The sequence below is a fragment of the Hippocampus guttulatus genome, chromosome 4, assembly GCF_054856545.1.
Source record: "Hippocampus guttulatus isolate MCC_2025c chromosome 4, RoL_Hgut_1.0, whole genome shotgun sequence".
Lineage (NCBI taxonomy): Eukaryota > Metazoa > Chordata > Actinopteri > Syngnathiformes > Syngnathidae > Hippocampus > Hippocampus guttulatus.
Genome location: NC_141264.1, coordinates 24,159,552 through 24,178,230, shown reverse-complemented (window position 1 = coordinate 24,178,230; position 18,679 = coordinate 24,159,552). Strand labels below are relative to the sequence as shown.

The window sequence follows — 18,679 nt, the reverse complement described above, 5'->3', positions numbered from 1 at the left end:
TGTATGTGCTGTGCTGTGTTATCTTGCAATTGCACAACAGACAATACGTCATAATTATTTTTGTTTCTGGCATTTCAAAAATGTTTTACACAAGCGGAAACATTGCGCTCTCATTTTCCCTGCGTTACGTCAAAATTAGCCGGTTAGATAAATCACATTGCATGTGTGAGACCCATCTAGTTGTATCTATTCAACTTTGCAAGCATTTTTGAAAAATGTTTTTGCAAACTTTGAGTAAACCAGGCCCCCGTGTCGTTTATAGCTTCGGCCATTGGGCTTCTCAACGCTTTCCTGCACTCTTTTCAAATGAAGTGCTTTCCTTTTAATCGTTCATGGATGGGGTTTTGTTGTCGCATTACTTGAATCTCATTGTTTTTATTTTATCAGTCTGTCACATAGCCTGTTTACCTACTTGACATATATTTTATGACCTTAAATGTTTTGTTGAGGCTGATGCGCATTTGGACCTGGAAGCTGCAAATGAATTGCCCACACCGGGATCAATAAAGTTGTCTGAAGCTGAATCCGACCCTCAGTCCATCTCCGGCCCCTCGCTGCCTTCTCTCATCACCACTCCCACAGTGACTGTGCCAGATGACTTAGCAGGGTCTTTCTCTATGCACATCCATCATTGCCACCGCTACATCAGTCCCTCCGTATCAGATGCCACGCTTGGGGATAGTGTTGCAAATCCCTCGCCTTATCTGCATGGACATAGTCCCCTGCTCCTCGCCGCTTCTAACGAGCAACAAGTTCATGAGGCGCACAAAAAAAAAAAGCATGCCAACATACAATCCCGTTGCATGCGTAGTCTGGGCTGCTGGCCCCGAATCAGTCGTCGGGACGGGGGTTTGGGGGCCGCTACTCGGGGGAGTCGGGGGGCATCACTCAGCAGGGGCGAACTTTCTGAAGGCCTTCAAAAATAGGGACGACTCACAAGTGGCTGCGTTGGACTCACCTGCTTCCTGGTCCGCGTTTTTCCAGTGCGCAGTTTGATGTAGCGTGCTATCAGCTCGTTCCGTCCTGTCATGGAAAAAACAAACAAATAAAAAACGTCACTTTCAAATATGTCTGCTTTCGTTTTTTTTTTTAAACAGAAACTCTGAATAATTCAGTGGCACTTATGTGATTCGGTAAAGGAGCGGTTTGAAAAATTCACCCTTGTATAATCGGAACTGCAAGTTCACTGCAACTACAGCACCCCACAATTCTGTATTTTATACAAATATGAAGGAATGACATAATTGCACAGAAGTAAACAGAATCAACATCCTGTTCAGTGAGACATCTCAACTCCTCACAGCTCATCAGTACAGCACTAGTATTGGTCATTCTTCACTGAGAATAAAGAATATATGACTGTGAGTACTATTGCTAGATTGTGTTCGATCCATTGCTTGAAGCGTTATAGCATGGCCACACATATGCTAATTAGCATTAAGCTAGTGGACCGAAAGGCTAAACGATGTGGTTGTTTTAAACACACTCAGTGTAATTCTCTAGGTTTTGTGTTTAGTTTGATTCAAACGATATTTAACTGCTTAATAGTTTGGTGCTCTGAAGAAAAAGTCTGGACACCCCTGTGTTAAGGATGTATACGTACAGTACGCGTGTCTCTATGAAGGCCGGCTTCAGTGTCAAAGAGTGACAGTCCACACTTGTACTTACACAGCGGGTGCGGATCAGTGCACGTCCACTAATGACAGACAGCTCACACTGGCGTAGCAGGTGCCGACCGCGGCGGCAATCAGATCCCTGGGCCCCGACCCGGGCCCAGTCTAGTGACACTGCCAGGCAGCTGGTGTGTGTGTGTCAATGTTTATGGAATATGCCTTTACGCCCACAGTAAATCTTGGCCTTGTTCCCCTCGCCACAGTCACCCTCACCTATCCTCTCGCCCGTTGAGAGGCTCGGGTGACGCCGGAGGGCAACGGTCATGCGGTTTCCTACGACCTCGTCATCCTCGCACGAAAGGTCCAAGTTTTAAAACGAGGTAGACAGTTCATGTGACCATACAGTATGTCTCAGTTTTCAGCAGAACCTCAAAATTAAAGTGGTCCCCAAAAATGTATAATTTGGACTTCAAACTAATTGTTCTGGAAGGAAATAAACTCTGTCATTCACCAAGTCATGCGAGATGTAAACATGTTTCAATTTTAATTCTGTGACTAACACACCAAAGCTTGCGGTGCACACGTAAACGCTGCTCAAGGATGAATATCGTAAATCTGCACATTTAGAAAAACTGTTGTAAATTCTGTTATCAAGAATAGTCTGAAAACATTATTAACCATGGTTCTTCAGGTTAGGAAGCAGAAAGTTTTTTGTTTCATTTCTAGTGTGACGCTTACATCTGCCGCAAACTCACCGTAGCATAAATTGGTCACTGGCGGCCATCTTGCGTTGCCATTCACTAAGCGAGACTAAGTCTTTTGCACTGTGGTTGAAAGAGGAAAGTAATTTCATCTGTGCTGTATGTTGCACAAAGAGCATGTTTGACAATAAAGCTTGACTTGACTTGACTAAGTCAAATATAGATTTCTTCGTATTGTTTTCACGTTGTCTGCATTACGAAACTGGGGGCAAGTCCATTCTTTTGCAGAAAATCAAGAAATGGGCAAATAAGCATCTGTTGTTCAGATTGACCCATCGGAAAAGGACTTAACGCAATGATGCATCTTGATTTTGTTCTCGTATCGGATGCTCCGCCACTCCTTGGGCGAATTCTTGGGGAAGGTCCCATTAAAAATACTTTCCAATACACTCACAATATCAGAGGCAAGTCATTCACTCGGTGGTGAGATCATCCGGTGAGAATTAGCCAGCGAGACCACTTGTGCCGACCGAAGCCGCAGCGTAACACGAGCGAGGTTTCTCAAGGGTACATACACATCAAATTAGATAAGATAAGATAAGATATCCTTTATTTGTCCCACACTGGGGAAATTTACAGCCTCCAGCAGCAAGAATGTAGGCAGAAAGAAGAAGAAAAAACAAACAAACACCGTTCAATTAAGTGCAATATAAATACAAAATGGATAAATCGCAGTGCTATTTACAGTTGTTTTCCACATCATTTAATTATTATTAATATTATTGTTGCTATTTTTTATTCAGCAGCCTGACAGCAGTTGGTAGGAACGAGCGTCGGTAGCTCTCCTTCTTGCAGCGCGGGTGTAACAGTCAAATTAGAGCAAGTCACACATTTTTTAAGACTTCCACTGCAATCCTGTAGGTGGCAGTAATGCACATTGCCAACCGACACACATTGCAAGTATTTTTTTCAACACAAAAATCGTACACCTTCCCAGGGTACTTTTCGCCGCTATTCCACAAGAAATAAAAGGAACATGTCAAAACATTTTTGCATTTAAATGAGGGATGAAAATAAACCAACGGCATAGATTTTCTGTTTGAATTTTTTATTTTTATTTTGCACATTCGGTCATTCATTATAGGGTACCGTATTTTCCACACTAAAAGGCGCGCTGGATTATGAGGCGCACCTTCAATAAATGGCCTATTTTGTAATTTTTTTCATACATTGGGCGCACCGCATTATAAGACGCAATCTACAATGCATCCACTAGATGGAGCTACGCTCAAGCAGATGCCAACAGAACGATCAGATGTCAGTAAAACGTATTTAATAAAGCAGCGACACAGTTCACTTAACACTTATACACAAGTTATAACCATGTGAACGTTGAACTCTCTTGCCGCTGCTCTATTTCCGTGTTCACCTGCGTAACCGATCGCTTTAAGTTTGAATTCTGCATTGTCAGCATGTCTCGAGCAAGGAGCCATTTTGGGGTCGAAATATTACCGTAATGACCATACACAAGGCGCATCGGATTTTAAGGCACGCTGTGAGCTTTTAAGAAAATGGAAGGCTTTTAGTGCGGAAAATACGGTAGTTGACGGGGTAAGTTGATGGGGCAGGTAAAGGCACACTCTGGTGTCCCCCCCGTCCAGAGTCAGTCCTTGAGCCAGGTCATAAATCTGCATCAAAGGCCCAGTTTGATCACTCCCGTTCAGTGCATTCCTGACATTCCTATACACTGACAACAGCTTCTGCATCTGCATCTGCCGCTCTGACATAGCCCCACGGGAGCATGTCCTGTTTGGGTACAACAAAACATTTGCGCATTCATCGGGGGGAAACTTTATAACAGACAATCTGTACATAATTTAGTACGGTCAAATCTCATGCCGTCACTATCTAGCGGACACCTGCATAACAACAAAATATGCCAAGTGCCATTTTCCATGGCAGTCAAAAGTTTTCCTTCCCCTGCTCAGCATGTGTCTGCTCAGGAAGATCACATTAAGGCTGACGGAATGTCTTGGTAGGGTGTGATTTCCCTCCCCGCGCCACCATGTGCTCAGCTAAGTGTTCTCCGAAAAGACGCGTCATATATCGATGCTAACAATGACTCGAATGCAAGTGGCGATGACGCAAGAATCTTCACAGTGACTGATATGCTTCAATCGATAAAGTTGCATTTCTGATAAATCAATTTGAAATATTAATATGTGCACAACCACTAAGTGCAACTAAAAAAATCTGTAATTTACTTTTATTTTGCATTACAGTGACTGGACATGACTACTAACAGTCTAGTGACAAATAACTATATGAGTGGTTCTAGAAAGCTGCCCTGCAGAACTCCGCATTTTTCTTGCATGTTCAGTGGCCGTCATACATTGAGATGTAATTTGGGTGGATACGCTCTGAGCCAACAAGTTCTTCATTTGCAATAGTATTTTACATAATTGCACGCTGGAAGGTTTTTCCAGCTGCCCTGGCTCAGGTGGCACCACTTAAAAGGGCACAGGTCAAGACAAAAGTTGAATCTCACACTTGACTGGTAAAGTTTACACATGAGTGAGACGACGCACTTTGCACTGACCTTTACATCACATTTTTAATGAGACACCCTTGAGAGCCATATGACATATTTATATCAGCACACAAAAAGACAACAATAGGATGACAGGCTGCGCGAGCAAAGCTTAGCGGGATAATGCTTCGGTGTGCGCATATTCTTTGTTTGCCAAACTGTGTGAAAATCCTGTCAGCATTCAGGGAAGCTTTGTTGACTTCATTCACAACAGCAATGACCCCCCCCCCCCCACCCCCCATGAACAGAACCATCAAAATCCCGGATAAGAGCTGCTCTCACAGCTGTTAGCGCATCAAGTGTGACGAAACCAAACAGCTGCATCAAACAGTATGTAGTAACCCTGCCCAGTGAATAAATAATGCATATTGAACAGAGGCATACAGATTTCCTTGGATATGGCGAGATCATTTAATTTTCAACACCACATTCCACACTGGTCCGCACCGTACAACAAGCAACTGTTGTTGTTGTGATTTTTTTTTTTTCCCCCATTATTCCAACATGAGGCCTACGGTCAGAGTGCAGGGCATATCTCTTGCTGAGAGCCACACAAGGCAGGAAATGTTTTCCTTGGCAGACGCATGTCGAATTACCACGGGCGCACAGACGGCCACAATATCCTCGACACCGTCCCTAATAAGCCAGCTAATAGGCCTGCTGAGTAATGAGCTCAGGGGCCCGGGGGGGGAAAAAAATGTTGCAAATGTATGGGGGCTATGGGCTGAAAACATTCCCATCAATTACGAAATCCACAATGGGCACAAGCAGGCATTCCTTCAACGTTGCTGCCCGGAGAGACTCAATGTCATAGTTGTACCGAAAGAATGGCATTCATTCCTCGGCCGGGAATTCGACCTAAAATTCAGAAAATGCCGCATTCAGCCGGCAGACGCATTGTTATTTTGCTGTTTTGTCTATGAGCTCATATTTAAGCTTGCGGAAGGCCACCAAATAACCTTTTCAGGAGAATCAACTCATTACCTGGTAGACATTTAATTTGGCCACCCGCGAGACGACAAGCGGTCGGCGCTGTGACAACATGATCAACATTGAAGACCGACAAAGTGGCTTTGCATTGATTGCGGCTGCTTGAATGACTGGAGTTGCTGGCGTACCGGTGAGTCGCTGGACACCGGAAGAGCTGCAAAGGGCTACAAACGAAGTATCCGGGCCGCTTCGAGGAAATGGTTGTGTTACCAAAAGCATTTATCTAAATCTCGGACTGTCACAACAATGTTGGGTTCAACCGGGAAGGCAGCAGAAAGGAAAACGGACAGACCTGATGACAAACCTGGTGCTTGTCATCCAGCAAAATCATAACTTTGTGCTGAATTCAGCAGTTCCAGATTTTAAACGGATAAAATTTAAAACGCTCACCTTGGGGAACAGGCGCTGTACCCTTCTATTTTGAATTCCCAACGAGTGGTGCGATCTTACATTTGAGTACTCACTATTCTTGATCGAGAGATTATGTCTCGCGGTTGAAAATGTGTTTTGTTTAAATGAAAGTGTGCTCAACAAGAGAATGTTATTGAACATGGCAAATGTGTCAATCAAACATAATACTTATAATTTATAACTTAATAATTATTATTACAAGAAATTGTGGGCGGCCCGGTAGTCCAGTTGTTAGCGTGTCGACCTCACAGTGCAGAGGTATCGGGTTCAATTCCAGCTCCAGCCTCCCTGTGTGGAGTTTGCATGTTCTCCCCGGGCCTGCGTGGGTTTTCTCCGGGTACTCTGGTTTCCTCTCACATTCCAAAAACATGCATGGGAGGCTGATTGAGCACTCCAAATTGTCCCTAGGTGTGAGCGTGAGCGCGAATGGTTGTTGGTCTCTGTGTGCCCTGCAATTGGATGACAACCGGTTCAGGGTGTCCCCCACCGACTGCCCGAAGACGGCTGGGACAGGCTCCAGCACCCCCCGCGACTCTTGTGAGGATAAGCGTATCGGAAAATGGATGGATGGATGGATGGATAGTAAATTGTGTTTCACGTCCGATCATTACGATGTTGTCGAGAGTAGGGGGAGGGAAAAAAAAAAACTAAAGTGAACTAAAAAGCATATAAAAGGCATTCAGGTCCTGACTTCTGTGACAAGGTAAGAGGAGTTGGCCCGTTAAAGAGCGGGAGACTGATTTTCAAAACGGGGAGTGTGAGGACGAGGTAAATCCCTGAAATAGCGCTTGTGCAGCGAGGGGACAGGTGTGAGAGAGCTGCGCCGCCCCCCCCCCCCCCCCGAGGCCATGCAAGAAACCACTGTCCACCTTGGTGTTTATTTGTCTCCTCCCCCCGCCCCCTTCCAGGCGCTCAAAGGGTAAACGTCTATTCTGGTTTAGCGTTACAGCTGAGCTGCCTTGAACCCCCGGACTACCAAGTGCACATGCCATTCCTGGCAGGCCAATGCGCTCCCTGGTGCACATCGCCAAACCCCACGGCCCCCCCCCCCCAATTTATAAACCTGACGTTCCATTTTTAAATGGACTTTTTTTTACCACCTTTTCATCAAACTTAGCCCATGAAACCCTTCATTGCTGTGACAAAGAATGACCCCCCCCCCCTCCATCCCAAGGCGATCTTGTGTGTCACGCAGAGGCCAGCGACAGCCGCAAAAGGTGGCAATGCTAACAGTTAAAGTAGCGGTTTGGCACCGACACAACACAAGGCGATGACAGAGCTCGTCTGATCGCGCCAATACTTCTGTCCGACGTGCTTTCCAACCACCGGATCCATCCAAGTCGCCACATGGCACGCGTTGCGGCCAAAGCCGTTTGCTAGCAAACATCTTTCAGCGACGTGTCATGGAGGCGCGCCAGCTTACCTTTGCAGACACCTGCTTGGCAGCGGCAACGCTCCGATTCTTTTCAGTTCAAGAGCAAAGTTCTCCTCAATCATTCTTTTTCGAATCAAGTCGCTATTTTCGAACTGAGCTAAGGAGGAAGTGCACCTGCTTCGGGGGAGGATGTGCGTCAACAATTGGGTTTGATTGTCTCTGCTTAACATGCCACAATGGACGGTGATCATGAATCATTTTGTTGATGGGGGAAAAAAACGGTGATCATCTGGGATTTGATCAAGTTAGTATTTGCAACCACAAGGTTGCAAATAAAAAAACCTAACTGTGATTTCTGGCCGGACCATTACAAACCAGTTAAATAGCTATGTTGTAAAAATTGCAACCCAAAAAAAAAAAAAAAAGGCTTTACCAATAACACCAATAAGTGTGGTTCCCCAGGCTGGTGTAATAAGTGCGTACTGTGTTTGCATTGCAGCAAGCGCCCGCAGTCGCTGTCACAAGTTGATGGCATATTTGACTACTGCTGGCTCTGCTGCATTTCTTTTTAATAAGACGGTTGATGACGCAGAGGTGTGAACTGTCAGAACTTTAATTATTTAAGGGGAAAAAAAATTGGATGAGTTCTTTTCTCAGCCAAGTAAACGTCGACAAAGACCCATCCCGACAAACGGCACGTCATCCTCCACATATTTCATCTATCCGCCATTTTCCATGCCGCTGATCATGTTCAGGGTCACGAGGGGAGCTGGAACCCAGCCCAGCTGGCTTGGAGCCGAATGGGAGCTACGACCCTGGACCGCTACAACTCAACGCCGGCTGCATGAAAGTCAGCTAGGTGAACCGCGAAGCGACTAGCCTGCCTTACGATCCGCCAGTTGACAACAAATTCTTTCTAAAAAGCACTTAAAAATAGGCTTTCACTACATCCCACACCTTGAAACGACTAGCACGGATTCCGTTTTCCGCTGCAAAAGACTGCGCATCTGTTGGCGAGGTTTTGGGCCGACAGCGTGTTGCGCTGAGGGACTGAGTGGAAGTGACAGCTGTGCAGGAAACAGAAGAAGGCGAAAGAGGGCGTGCGCACGTGTGTAAATACTCTTTCTCATGTATCTGACAGTGAAAGCGATAGAGGGGCGGGGCGTACCGTACATCTTGCCCTCATCAGAGAGGATGATCTTCCTCCGGCCGCAGGGCGGGTAGATGGCCAGGGCCTCTTGGAAGCTCTGCTCAATGTCGGGGCTCCACACACCCTCCGCATCATTCTCCAAGGGCTTGTCAAGCTGGTCGCCCAGCTCCTCGCTCCCAGCCCTGGGGGAGGGAGCCGGCACCCACTCCGTCGACGTGGTTGGAAGAGGGGAAGGGGACCACGGCGCGAGGGGTGGATGCTCGGGGCTTGAGAGTTGTTTCGGGTTCAGGCGAAAAGATAGATGGGTTGACTCGACGGTGCGCTCCTGCTTGTATGGAATCCACCAGTGTGTTGTTGTTGTTTGCAAGCGAGCCCTAGAAAAGACGAGGAAGATTCTTTTTAAATGAACATTTTTATTTTTTATTTGTTTTAAAGAGAGCGAAAAAAGATTCATTGACTCACTCAATAAATTCAAATACAAAAAAAGTAGAAGCCAAAATACAGAATTGAAGCTTCACCGGGATCATGTTTCCACACAGACGAATGTTACTGCAGGTAAACATACAAGTGCGTAAAAGGTCAATAATATCTAAAGTTTGGGATCATCCATTCCACAGTCACCAACAAATGGTGATGAAAACATATGTAGCCAATGTCATACAACCTACCACTGCTAGCTAAAGCAGACTGTACCTTATCGTAATCCCCCTCAACTGTGGTCAAGGTTACACACAGTCGCTGGCGCACTTTCAATCACTTTCTTGAACCAACTGTAACAAATTAAACACATCATACACACTCAAACGTACTAGCCGCAAGTGATGGCCAGAGTGGCAAATGGTTAGCCAATTAACAGCCAGCCCAGCAAGATGCTAACTTGCGCTCACAACAGCCAACTCGACTTTCATTCAACGGCACCCACATCACTCACCGGGTCAGGCCTTTTAAAGCCATACGCAATCAAAGTCAGAGAGACAGCAGTGTGCAATGTGAGGAAGGCAAAACTAATTCAGAAGTAATATTTGCAACTCGTATGCACATTTTGTTGTTTAATTATACAAAATCATTTTTTAAACCAATGACACGATGAGTGGAGGCATAATTGGTACAATGATCAGTTCTAAAAAGTATTTGATAGCCGCAGCCCTGGTATGAATGTTTTTTAATTTTTTAAATTTTATTTTTAACCAACCAATTGGAAACAGTTAGTGAAACCCCAAACTCCAAACGGGAAGGCCGGAGTTCAGATTCAAACCCACGAGCTCTGAATTGTGAGGAAGATGTGCGAACCACTTGCGCAATGTGACACCCTTAAATTGTAAAAAAATAATCATTCTCTTTCTCTCTTTTTACAGATCAACAAAATTGCTCAGAAAATTCTTCTTTACATCATGCTTTTTTTTTGCACAGCCACCTGTTCCTAGGCAGAGTTCATGGCAGCATCATCATCATCATCATTATCGTCACGGACCTATAGACCAATGAAAATTAAAATTGGCACACTGGCCCATTAGCTGGAATGGCAAATTATGGGGGTGGAAAAAGCTTCTGGCAAGTCACCCCAAAAACATGATCAGACATCTACTCATACCCATCGACCGAATGACATTTCTGCGTGACCTATAAAAACACATCAGGTGCTTCGATATCGCCATCAAAATCACTCCTCGCCCTCAGCTGTCCATCACAACGTGTAAAAAGTGTGTCAGATTCGGTTCGTGCAAGCGAAAAAAAATAATACAGCAGCCCCTGGAGTGAAGATGAGCTGGAAGGCGGAAGGAGGGGGTGCTGCAGGGGCCCAAAGTCAATACACGAGGAGCCGCATTAAAGAGGGATCACCGTCCAGACATGCACACACACATGAACAGGACCATAGCAAGTTATTTCAACCAGAGGGTGTTTTTTTTTTTTTTTTTGCCCAATTTGTCATCTTCATTAGCGATGTCTGCATTAATTGCCGAGGAGGAATTTCTGTCAGCGCAGAAGGTCGTAGCCAATTTATAAACCTGACGTTCCATTGTAATCAGCGCGGTACGAACGCGGGCAAGGGGAGGAAGCCGGAGATTGTCCAGCGAGCGGATGGGACACGCTGTTTGCTTTCGACACCATGTTGTTTGGGATGTGCGTGTAAATTGGAAACAGGCCAAGAAGGGAAGCTCCTTCCTGAGAAGGAGCCCATGAGTCAGTACAACCGGAGCTTTGTCCGTCGCGTACGGAGTCCGCAGCCTGGCCATTTAGGGCAAGGAAAGGACAAGGAGGGCGGGCGGTGATGTCACTCATAAGCCAAAACATGAGCGTGAGTTACGCGTGGAGGAAGGACGGCGGCTTCAAAGTAGATTATGCTGCCGAGTGGCCGCAAGTGGTCAGGTATGGTGTCAAGTGTGAGGAAGTAGAGCACCATGACACTTCCTATGAGCTCCAGAACCTTCCGAAAAATTTTCCTGAGATGTACTTGCATGTCTACACTACAGTAAATCTAAGTAATCCACTTGACATGATTTTATTGGGCCCATAGCTAAAATGCTAGCGTAAAGGCTAAGTGAGCAGGATCAATAAGGTAATTGCATCGCACCTTGGGGTGTGCATCTCTTCACAAAAGACGCTTGGATACCAATCTCTCTACATGGGGTGATTAAAGGCGGGGCGGCGGGGGGTTAACAATTTCAAAATGGCTTGGTTTGCCTCAGTGAAATTTCGATTTGATATGGTACGGCTGTAGCATTTGTCCGGCTTATCAATATGAAACGATTTGTTAAAATGTACCAATTCAATTCAATTAGCCTTTTTATTGGAGAGATGCTCACCCCTCCAGAACTGAATCTCTCAGTGCGGGAACTTTTGAAGGAAATGCATAAAACATGAAATCTGAACCGCGGGGACTTTAAAATAACCCAGATGCTTCATCCAAATATGATCTGCTTTCCAAATATACATTTTTAAACTGGCTGCGCGGCTCGGTAACACAGTTTACTATCGGCCACCGAGACTTCATAACAAACTATCAGTGCGTCGCTTGCCACTCACAAAGTCAAACTGTCCAGCGGGTTAATTAACCAAAAGCCCCTGCTTACTTCGCACGCGCACACACACACACACACACACACACACACCAAGCATGGTCCTACATTCAACCCCAACGAGGCCCCTCTTGCCTGGATCCGCTCAACGGGATAATCCCCCCCCAGCTGGTGCTGCGGTAACACAACTGCTTACCCAGTCGAAACAAACAAAGTCATAGTGACAAAATCAACAACAAAAAATAATTAAAATATCCCACCTTAGTTATAGATTATGAAAAGCTTCGCTGGGAAAGATACATGTGAGAAACGAAGACCCCAGTCCATTTCATTACATGGGGGGGGGGGGAATATTTTCCTTTAAAAGTTATAAGAAACTTTCTTTGGGGTTGTTGATCTATTTTTTTTTTTTTTTTGGGCGGAGGGCGCGCTGGTCGCAACCTGCCCTAATCATCTGGGGAATGTAAATGTACAGCAGCAGTATGGGATCTGGGTGCAACGATGGAAAGTTGGAGGTGCCCCAGTTTTGTTGGCGTTTTTTGCTGAGTGCACACAAATACGACAAGTGTCATGAAAAAAAAAATGTCCTTGAAATGAAAACACGCATTTATTGAAAAGACAACGCAATGTCGTGATCTTTCTTATGGCTTTTGGCTCACTTTTCTCCATGTTGTTTGGTGCTTTTCTTTTCTTTTTTTAAGTCCCGGGGTTCCAATGGGTGCTTCTGTCTTTTGTTTCGCTTTTTATTCTCTTTTCTGCATTGTTCGGGTTGTTGTCCTCGGAAATGTCATTCTCTCATTTTCCTTTGCCATTGTCCCCCTCCGGCCTGTTTCACGACAAATCAAGGAGTAAGACAATTTACCTCATACAACAAAAGGCAACGGGATGAGCACTCGTAACCAGCGATTCTCAGCTGGTGGCTCACGGACCAATTTTGGGTGGCTTGCGGACAGCTGGTAAAAAAATAAAATAAAATCCTTGTATTCTTATTTGTATTTTTCCACTTCCGTCTAGACACATACCAAGTTCCCACATGGGGGATATGAAGTAAGTAACAGCAGGGATCGGAAAGAACCGATACCACGTATCGGCATCAGGCCGATACCGGCCTTATTTTAAGGTTTCGAGTACTCGAGCAAGCTGCCAAGATGAGCCAACAACACTTTCGTACAAAAATATTTTTCAATTGATTATCTGACATAGTATGTCCTCCTCGGCAGCAGTTGACACTATAGTAGCAGTTTGAAACATCAACGAATCATCATCTGTATCAAAAAGAAAGGTATTGGATTTTTGTTTTTTGTTTGTTTTGTTTTTTGTGCGTGCAAATATTTGTTCGTTTTTTTTCTACTTTCTCCTTTTCATAATTTTTGCTGCTGGAAATTGTGAATTTCTCCATTGTGAGACTAGTCAAGATTTTTCTTCTTCTTCAAGTTTTGTCATTGTGTAAATTGAAACCTTACAACAAGTATCAGTGCTCAGGACGGGTGAGTATTCGAAGAGTGAATACCCGTACCGGTATCGGCCTGAAAGAAGTGGTATCGAACATCTCTACTTTTTTTAGAAATAAAATCTGTGCCACATTTTCGATGAACACTTGGGCCAAATGTGTTTCAACGTTTACCATAACGGTGGTGATTGGGAAGTGAAGTACGAGGTTGTATTTTGTGGCTTTTAAAAAAAAACCAAAAAAAAACAAGACTCCCCTTTTAAACAGCAAACCAGCTCTAGCAGAATAAGACATAAAGACTAAGCTGCTGAACACAACCGGTTGAACAAAAACAAAAGAATTTCTTGAGCATTTTAGCCTGCGTCACACACGCTGGTACATAAACGCGGCAATGGCGGCGTTACGGAGTCTTTGTTTTACGGGGCTCCTATGCGAGGCATTATTCTTCATTCTCATGCGAGCCGAGGAGGAATGATCGCTATGTGGGATGAGCGCAGTGGCGTCTCAGAGTGACTCCTCCTTTACACCCACACACCCATCACACACAGACACTAACAAAGCAGAGTCGATACACCACAAAAAAAAAAAAAAAAATCCAACAAAATAACTATTGTGCAAAAGACAAACACTCCCATTCCTCAGCCGCTTGACAGCTGTATTCTTTGACGTATTCTGTATTCTGTCACCCCGCGCGGTTCCACCTGTTGCATCCAACTGCAACACACACGTTCCTGTCAGCTGCCCTGTGGGACACCCTCACGCACAAACTTGCAAGCTTGAACCTTGACTGGCAATACTCACACCCGACATTTTGGCTCCGACAACTGTACCAACTGCAATGTTCAGCGTAACATGAGGTTGATCATACAGGATACACTGTCTATGTGTGTATCAAGTGTCCCCATACTAATTTGACCATGAAGTGGAATACCCATAAAGTTGTACAATTTATTGTTTAACCATATTCAAACAAATCTAGAAAAGAGGAAAAATGAGATGTAATTTTTCATATATGTGCCTGTGAGTATCGTTATATTGATGGCCTACTTGTGTTGCTGCATTGTTTGTGTTCAAATATCTTCTTGCTCAAAGAGTTTGAACTACCACAACGTTGATGCTTGTTTTGTTAGCCCATCTACAGCATTTTACATTGTGTGTTAGCATGATGCTGGCAGACTTTGGTTAAACAATGTACAGTATATATTTATTTGTTTTTATGATCAAACTTCTACTGTGGATTGCAAAAGCAGCTTATATAAGGCTTGTTCTCATCTATCCCTGCTGACTTCGGGAGCGAGACGGGGTACGTACACCCTGGATTGAGATCCAATCAATAGCAGAGCACATCGCCTAATAGACAAACAATCTGTCATTTTATTCACACAAGTAACAATTTGGAGTATTCAACTAACCCATCATGGTTTGTTTGTTTTTTTTGGAGTATGTGGTAGGAAGCATGGGGGGAACATGCAAATTCCGCAAAGTACACCCGTGCACAATTTAAGTCCAAATTAAATGCAGATCATTCACACACAACCAAGTTATAATATTTGATCCATTCTTGGAAATAAATATTGCAAACTGTACAGAAAGTTGAAGCACTACTTGGCTCATGCAAGTAGCACATTCCACATCCATAGAGCCAAAAGCAATTCGAACACCTAATACTCATGTTTTTGTTTTTGTTTTTTTCCTCCACCAGTTGAATTGAGGTCTAAGCATTTAGCATGATGAAGTCTGGCTATTATATAGTCGTATGATCATATCATAATCATAGTCCATACTAACCTCGACCCTAGAGCTGTCAGTCACGTATGCTAATGACTGAATCACCGTTTTGACTATTTTAAAATATCCGGCTCTTTTCTCTCCAACTTATTATCTGATTATCCTATGCTGGAGCCTATCCCAGGCAGACGACAACCTGGACTGGTCACCAGGGCACACACAGCACAGAGACAGACATTCTCGCACATGATCAGACAATAACAGAGGGGGAACTAAACTCACATTGCCTGCACCCAAGTCAGGCCAGTGTACCACCACACAATCGGTTTGTTACATCCATGTAATTTACATCAATGCATCCAAATTAAAAAAGGTTGTGTGCATGTGTGTGTGTGGGGGGGGGGGGGGTTAGTTTGATTTGTTTTGTGTCTTTATAAGACAAAATTGAGTTTGTAGTTTTGTGACGAAGAGCACTACAGCAATGGTTTTTATGAAAATGTAGTCATTTCCTATGCTTATCTTGACTCAAAATACTTCTCTTTGCTCTTGTTTGTCTCTAAACAGCTGCACACCGCTTTGCACAGACAGTCACAGGCGATTACATTGTAACAATGGAGAAAGTTAACATTTTTGCCCTTTTTGAAGTCTTTAAAATGTCCTAACGTGTTTGTTTGCTTAATGTGTGTACTACGGTCAAAAATATACACTAGCAACTATTCCACATTGATCATTAACAACAAAACTCAGGGTATGATTTTTAAAATTCATTAATATAATTGTGATAATGTTTTCTGAGTTAAAATGTTTTATTCGTGTGTGTGTGTTTTTAGGCCACTATTCTGGGCGCCATTAGCTGGTGGTGACGGTACTCGCTACTAACTATACTTGCGAGTACAGTTACTGATAATATGACAAATTTATGATGAAATTATTTAAGTTAATCAAACAACCTAAAGCTCAGGCGAGGTTACTTTTTCAACCGCTATTTCCGCCTGACTCGTTATTGCTTCGTCCGCCATTCTTCAGGCAGCCGCAGGTGTTTTAATTAAATACGTGACTTCAAGCGCCGGCGGGGGAATGCGATGAATTCTAGGAATTTTACGCAACACAAATAAGACTAGCGCAATTAGTTTCCCTCCTCAAAAGTTGGCACTCTTAATATTGAAGCACAAAAAACAATGACGTGAATCCATACAAAATTACTCCAAAAAGTTCCCGCCGAGTCTCAGCCTGTCAACTCACGACGGAGACTTTCAAATGCGTAAAAATCAATCTTAAAATTTGGAGTATTCTTGGAATGTTGTCCCCGACAGTCAATGGGAATCACCCCGAGGGTGAGAATAAGTTCAAACAGTTGCTTCCCGTCACATTTGAGAAAATTTACCCCCCCGTCAAAGAAATGTGTGTCAAAAAACGCTATGGAGATCTTACCTGCTTGGGAATCCTCGCAGGTGGAGCAACAGTTGGCTAACTTCTCTCCTTTTTTTTCTCTTAGTTTTCTCTTGTTGTTGTGCCGCCGATTCTCCTTCGCGGTGGCGCTTGTTTGAAGCGAGAGCAGGGCAGGAATTTGTGGAATTAGTCGTGGTATGACATGAAGCCCGGAAAAAAGCCGCAGAAAAGACCGCGGGAGGGGAGGCACGTCTGACCCGTCACCGCGTCATCATGGGGAGAAGGAGGGGCCGGGAGGGGTCGGGAGGCAGGCTGTTTCATTGTGTCGACGCCGAGAGTCAAATATTCGAACGAACGGGGCCGCGGTATTCCGTAAGTATTCCGCGGAGTAATTGTCATTGTGAATGTCATCGTTCACACCCTATTCACCACAAAACAAAGGGGAACAAAACCTTACATAAGTTACGGTGAATGATTTGAGCATGAACACAATGCTGAAAGTCAAGCAATCACACGTGCACAAAATTGTGTATTAACTGTATGATTGTTTTAATCATCGTGAGTAGAAAAATGCCACGGACGCTGGGGCACATGATTGGATGCCGGGTATTGGTGTTGCCATTTATTGTTTATGTTGTGTTCATTCTGAGAGTCACTACAGTCACTGATGACAATATGTGACCTAAATTTTTCATATTCTTTTTAATACTCATACAATATCAGGTTTCTTTTTTTTTTAATGGGAATGCCGAAAGTCAAACATTCACACAATTAAGATTAATGATAAGTTATTTTAAAAAATTATGTTAATGCTGACAGTCGAAGGTTCACACGAATGACACTTTTTTTTTTTTAGACGTGTGAATGCTGGCATTCAAGTATTCACACTTGCACGAAAGTGTTTAGTCTTGCTTCCGTATGAAAGCCGAGACATATCCTGATACTGTGCATGTTTGCGTTAATGGTGAGAGTCAGTTCTTCAAACAAGCCATCTATTTTATAATCCATTTATCCTTACAGGGGGTGCGGGTGTGTCAGCGCCTATGCCAGCTGTCTTCGGGCACCCTAAACTGGTTGCCAGCCAATCGCAGGCACACATAGACAAAAATCCGTGCTCACAATCACACCTAGGGGACAATTTAGTGTGTTCCATGAACCCACCTACCCTGCATGTTTTTGGAATGTGGGAGGAAACCAGAGTACCCGGAGAAAACCCACGCAGGCCCGGGGGGGGAGAACATGCAAACTCTACTCAGGGAGGTCGGAATTGAACCCGGTACCTCTGCACTGTGAGGTCGACGTGCTAACCACTGGACCACTCCAAAAGATCATTTTCGGTTCTTTTTTTTTTTTTTCATTTTGAATGGAATCTCCTAAACAGTGGGGCGCAATTGGGAGTCTCGGGCTGAAAACATTTGGGAGTGCAAATAAAAGACTGAATAGAGAACACATGAAGCGAGGAAGAGGAAACCAGAGTACCCAGAAATAAAAAAAAAAAACACCCCGGCACAGGGAGAAGATACAAACTCACATTGACACTGTTTCAAAAATGTTCGTTTTGATTCATGCTGAAAGTCAAGCATTCACACAAATATGAATCAACAAATCCATATTGTGTTAAGACACATTAAAATACTTCTATCCATGCTGAGACAAGATTTCAGAGTCATCATATTGTATTAGTTTTGCAACCTCACCTTGGGGAGAAAAAATATATATATTCCATTGAGGTTTCACTGCATTTTGGACACAAATTGTTTTCCTCGAAAAATTTGCTCTCCCTTTTATTTCTCATCCATACAATTTTTCAGGATACTGTACTCTTTTTAAGCAAATGTATGAGGTATGTTTTCCCTTCCAATGACGTGCTTCGATTCATTGGCAGGCCTTTGCTGTGCTCATTGCGTGAGCTACTGAGACCCCCTGGTGGCGATGCTCGGAACAACTACCCTGCCCTCCAGAAGTAAACTTGAGTAGATCATCTGGTTCATTGAGATCAGCATGTACAGCAGATTTAAACGACGTTACATCATGCACACAGATGTATAATCCTTCTCGTAGATCAGTATGTATAAACCGCGCCATGGGTCGAATGGAGGATTTGTTACCGGTTGTTGAAAGCTGAGGCAAACAACCAAAACTGCAAGCAAACAAACCGGTTTTAACATCTGTTGGAAGTCACCATTTGGAAACACAGATTTCCAGTGGATATTAAAAAAAAAAAAAAAAAAAAGTCGCCGGTGGTGGTCGACTTACGGTGCTTAT

General features: G+C 44.0%; 1 protein-coding gene across 3 annotated transcripts in view; it reads right to left on the bottom strand.

The window, feature by feature from the left end:
- The window catches only part of tead4 (TEA domain transcription factor 4), a 32,385-nt gene extending 15,753 nt beyond the window's left edge, over nt 1-16,632 (bottom strand). For 2 of the 3 annotated variants that reach the window (XM_086109986.1, XM_086109987.1), the window contains exons 1-3: nt 16,457-16,632; nt 8,849-9,204; nt 959-1,023 (exon numbers count right to left, since the gene is read on the bottom strand). In XM_086109986.1, coding sequence (XP_085966112.1) covers nt 959-1,023; nt 8,849-8,855 — 72 coding nt within the window. In that variant the 5' untranslated portion in view covers nt 8,856-9,204; nt 16,457-16,632. Of the gene's footprint in view, nt 1-958; nt 1,024-8,848; nt 9,205-16,456 lie in introns of those variants that run through there. The other variant, XM_086109988.1, reaches the window with a different exon arrangement.
- Nucleotides 16,633-18,679: the final 2,047 nt, after the last annotated feature.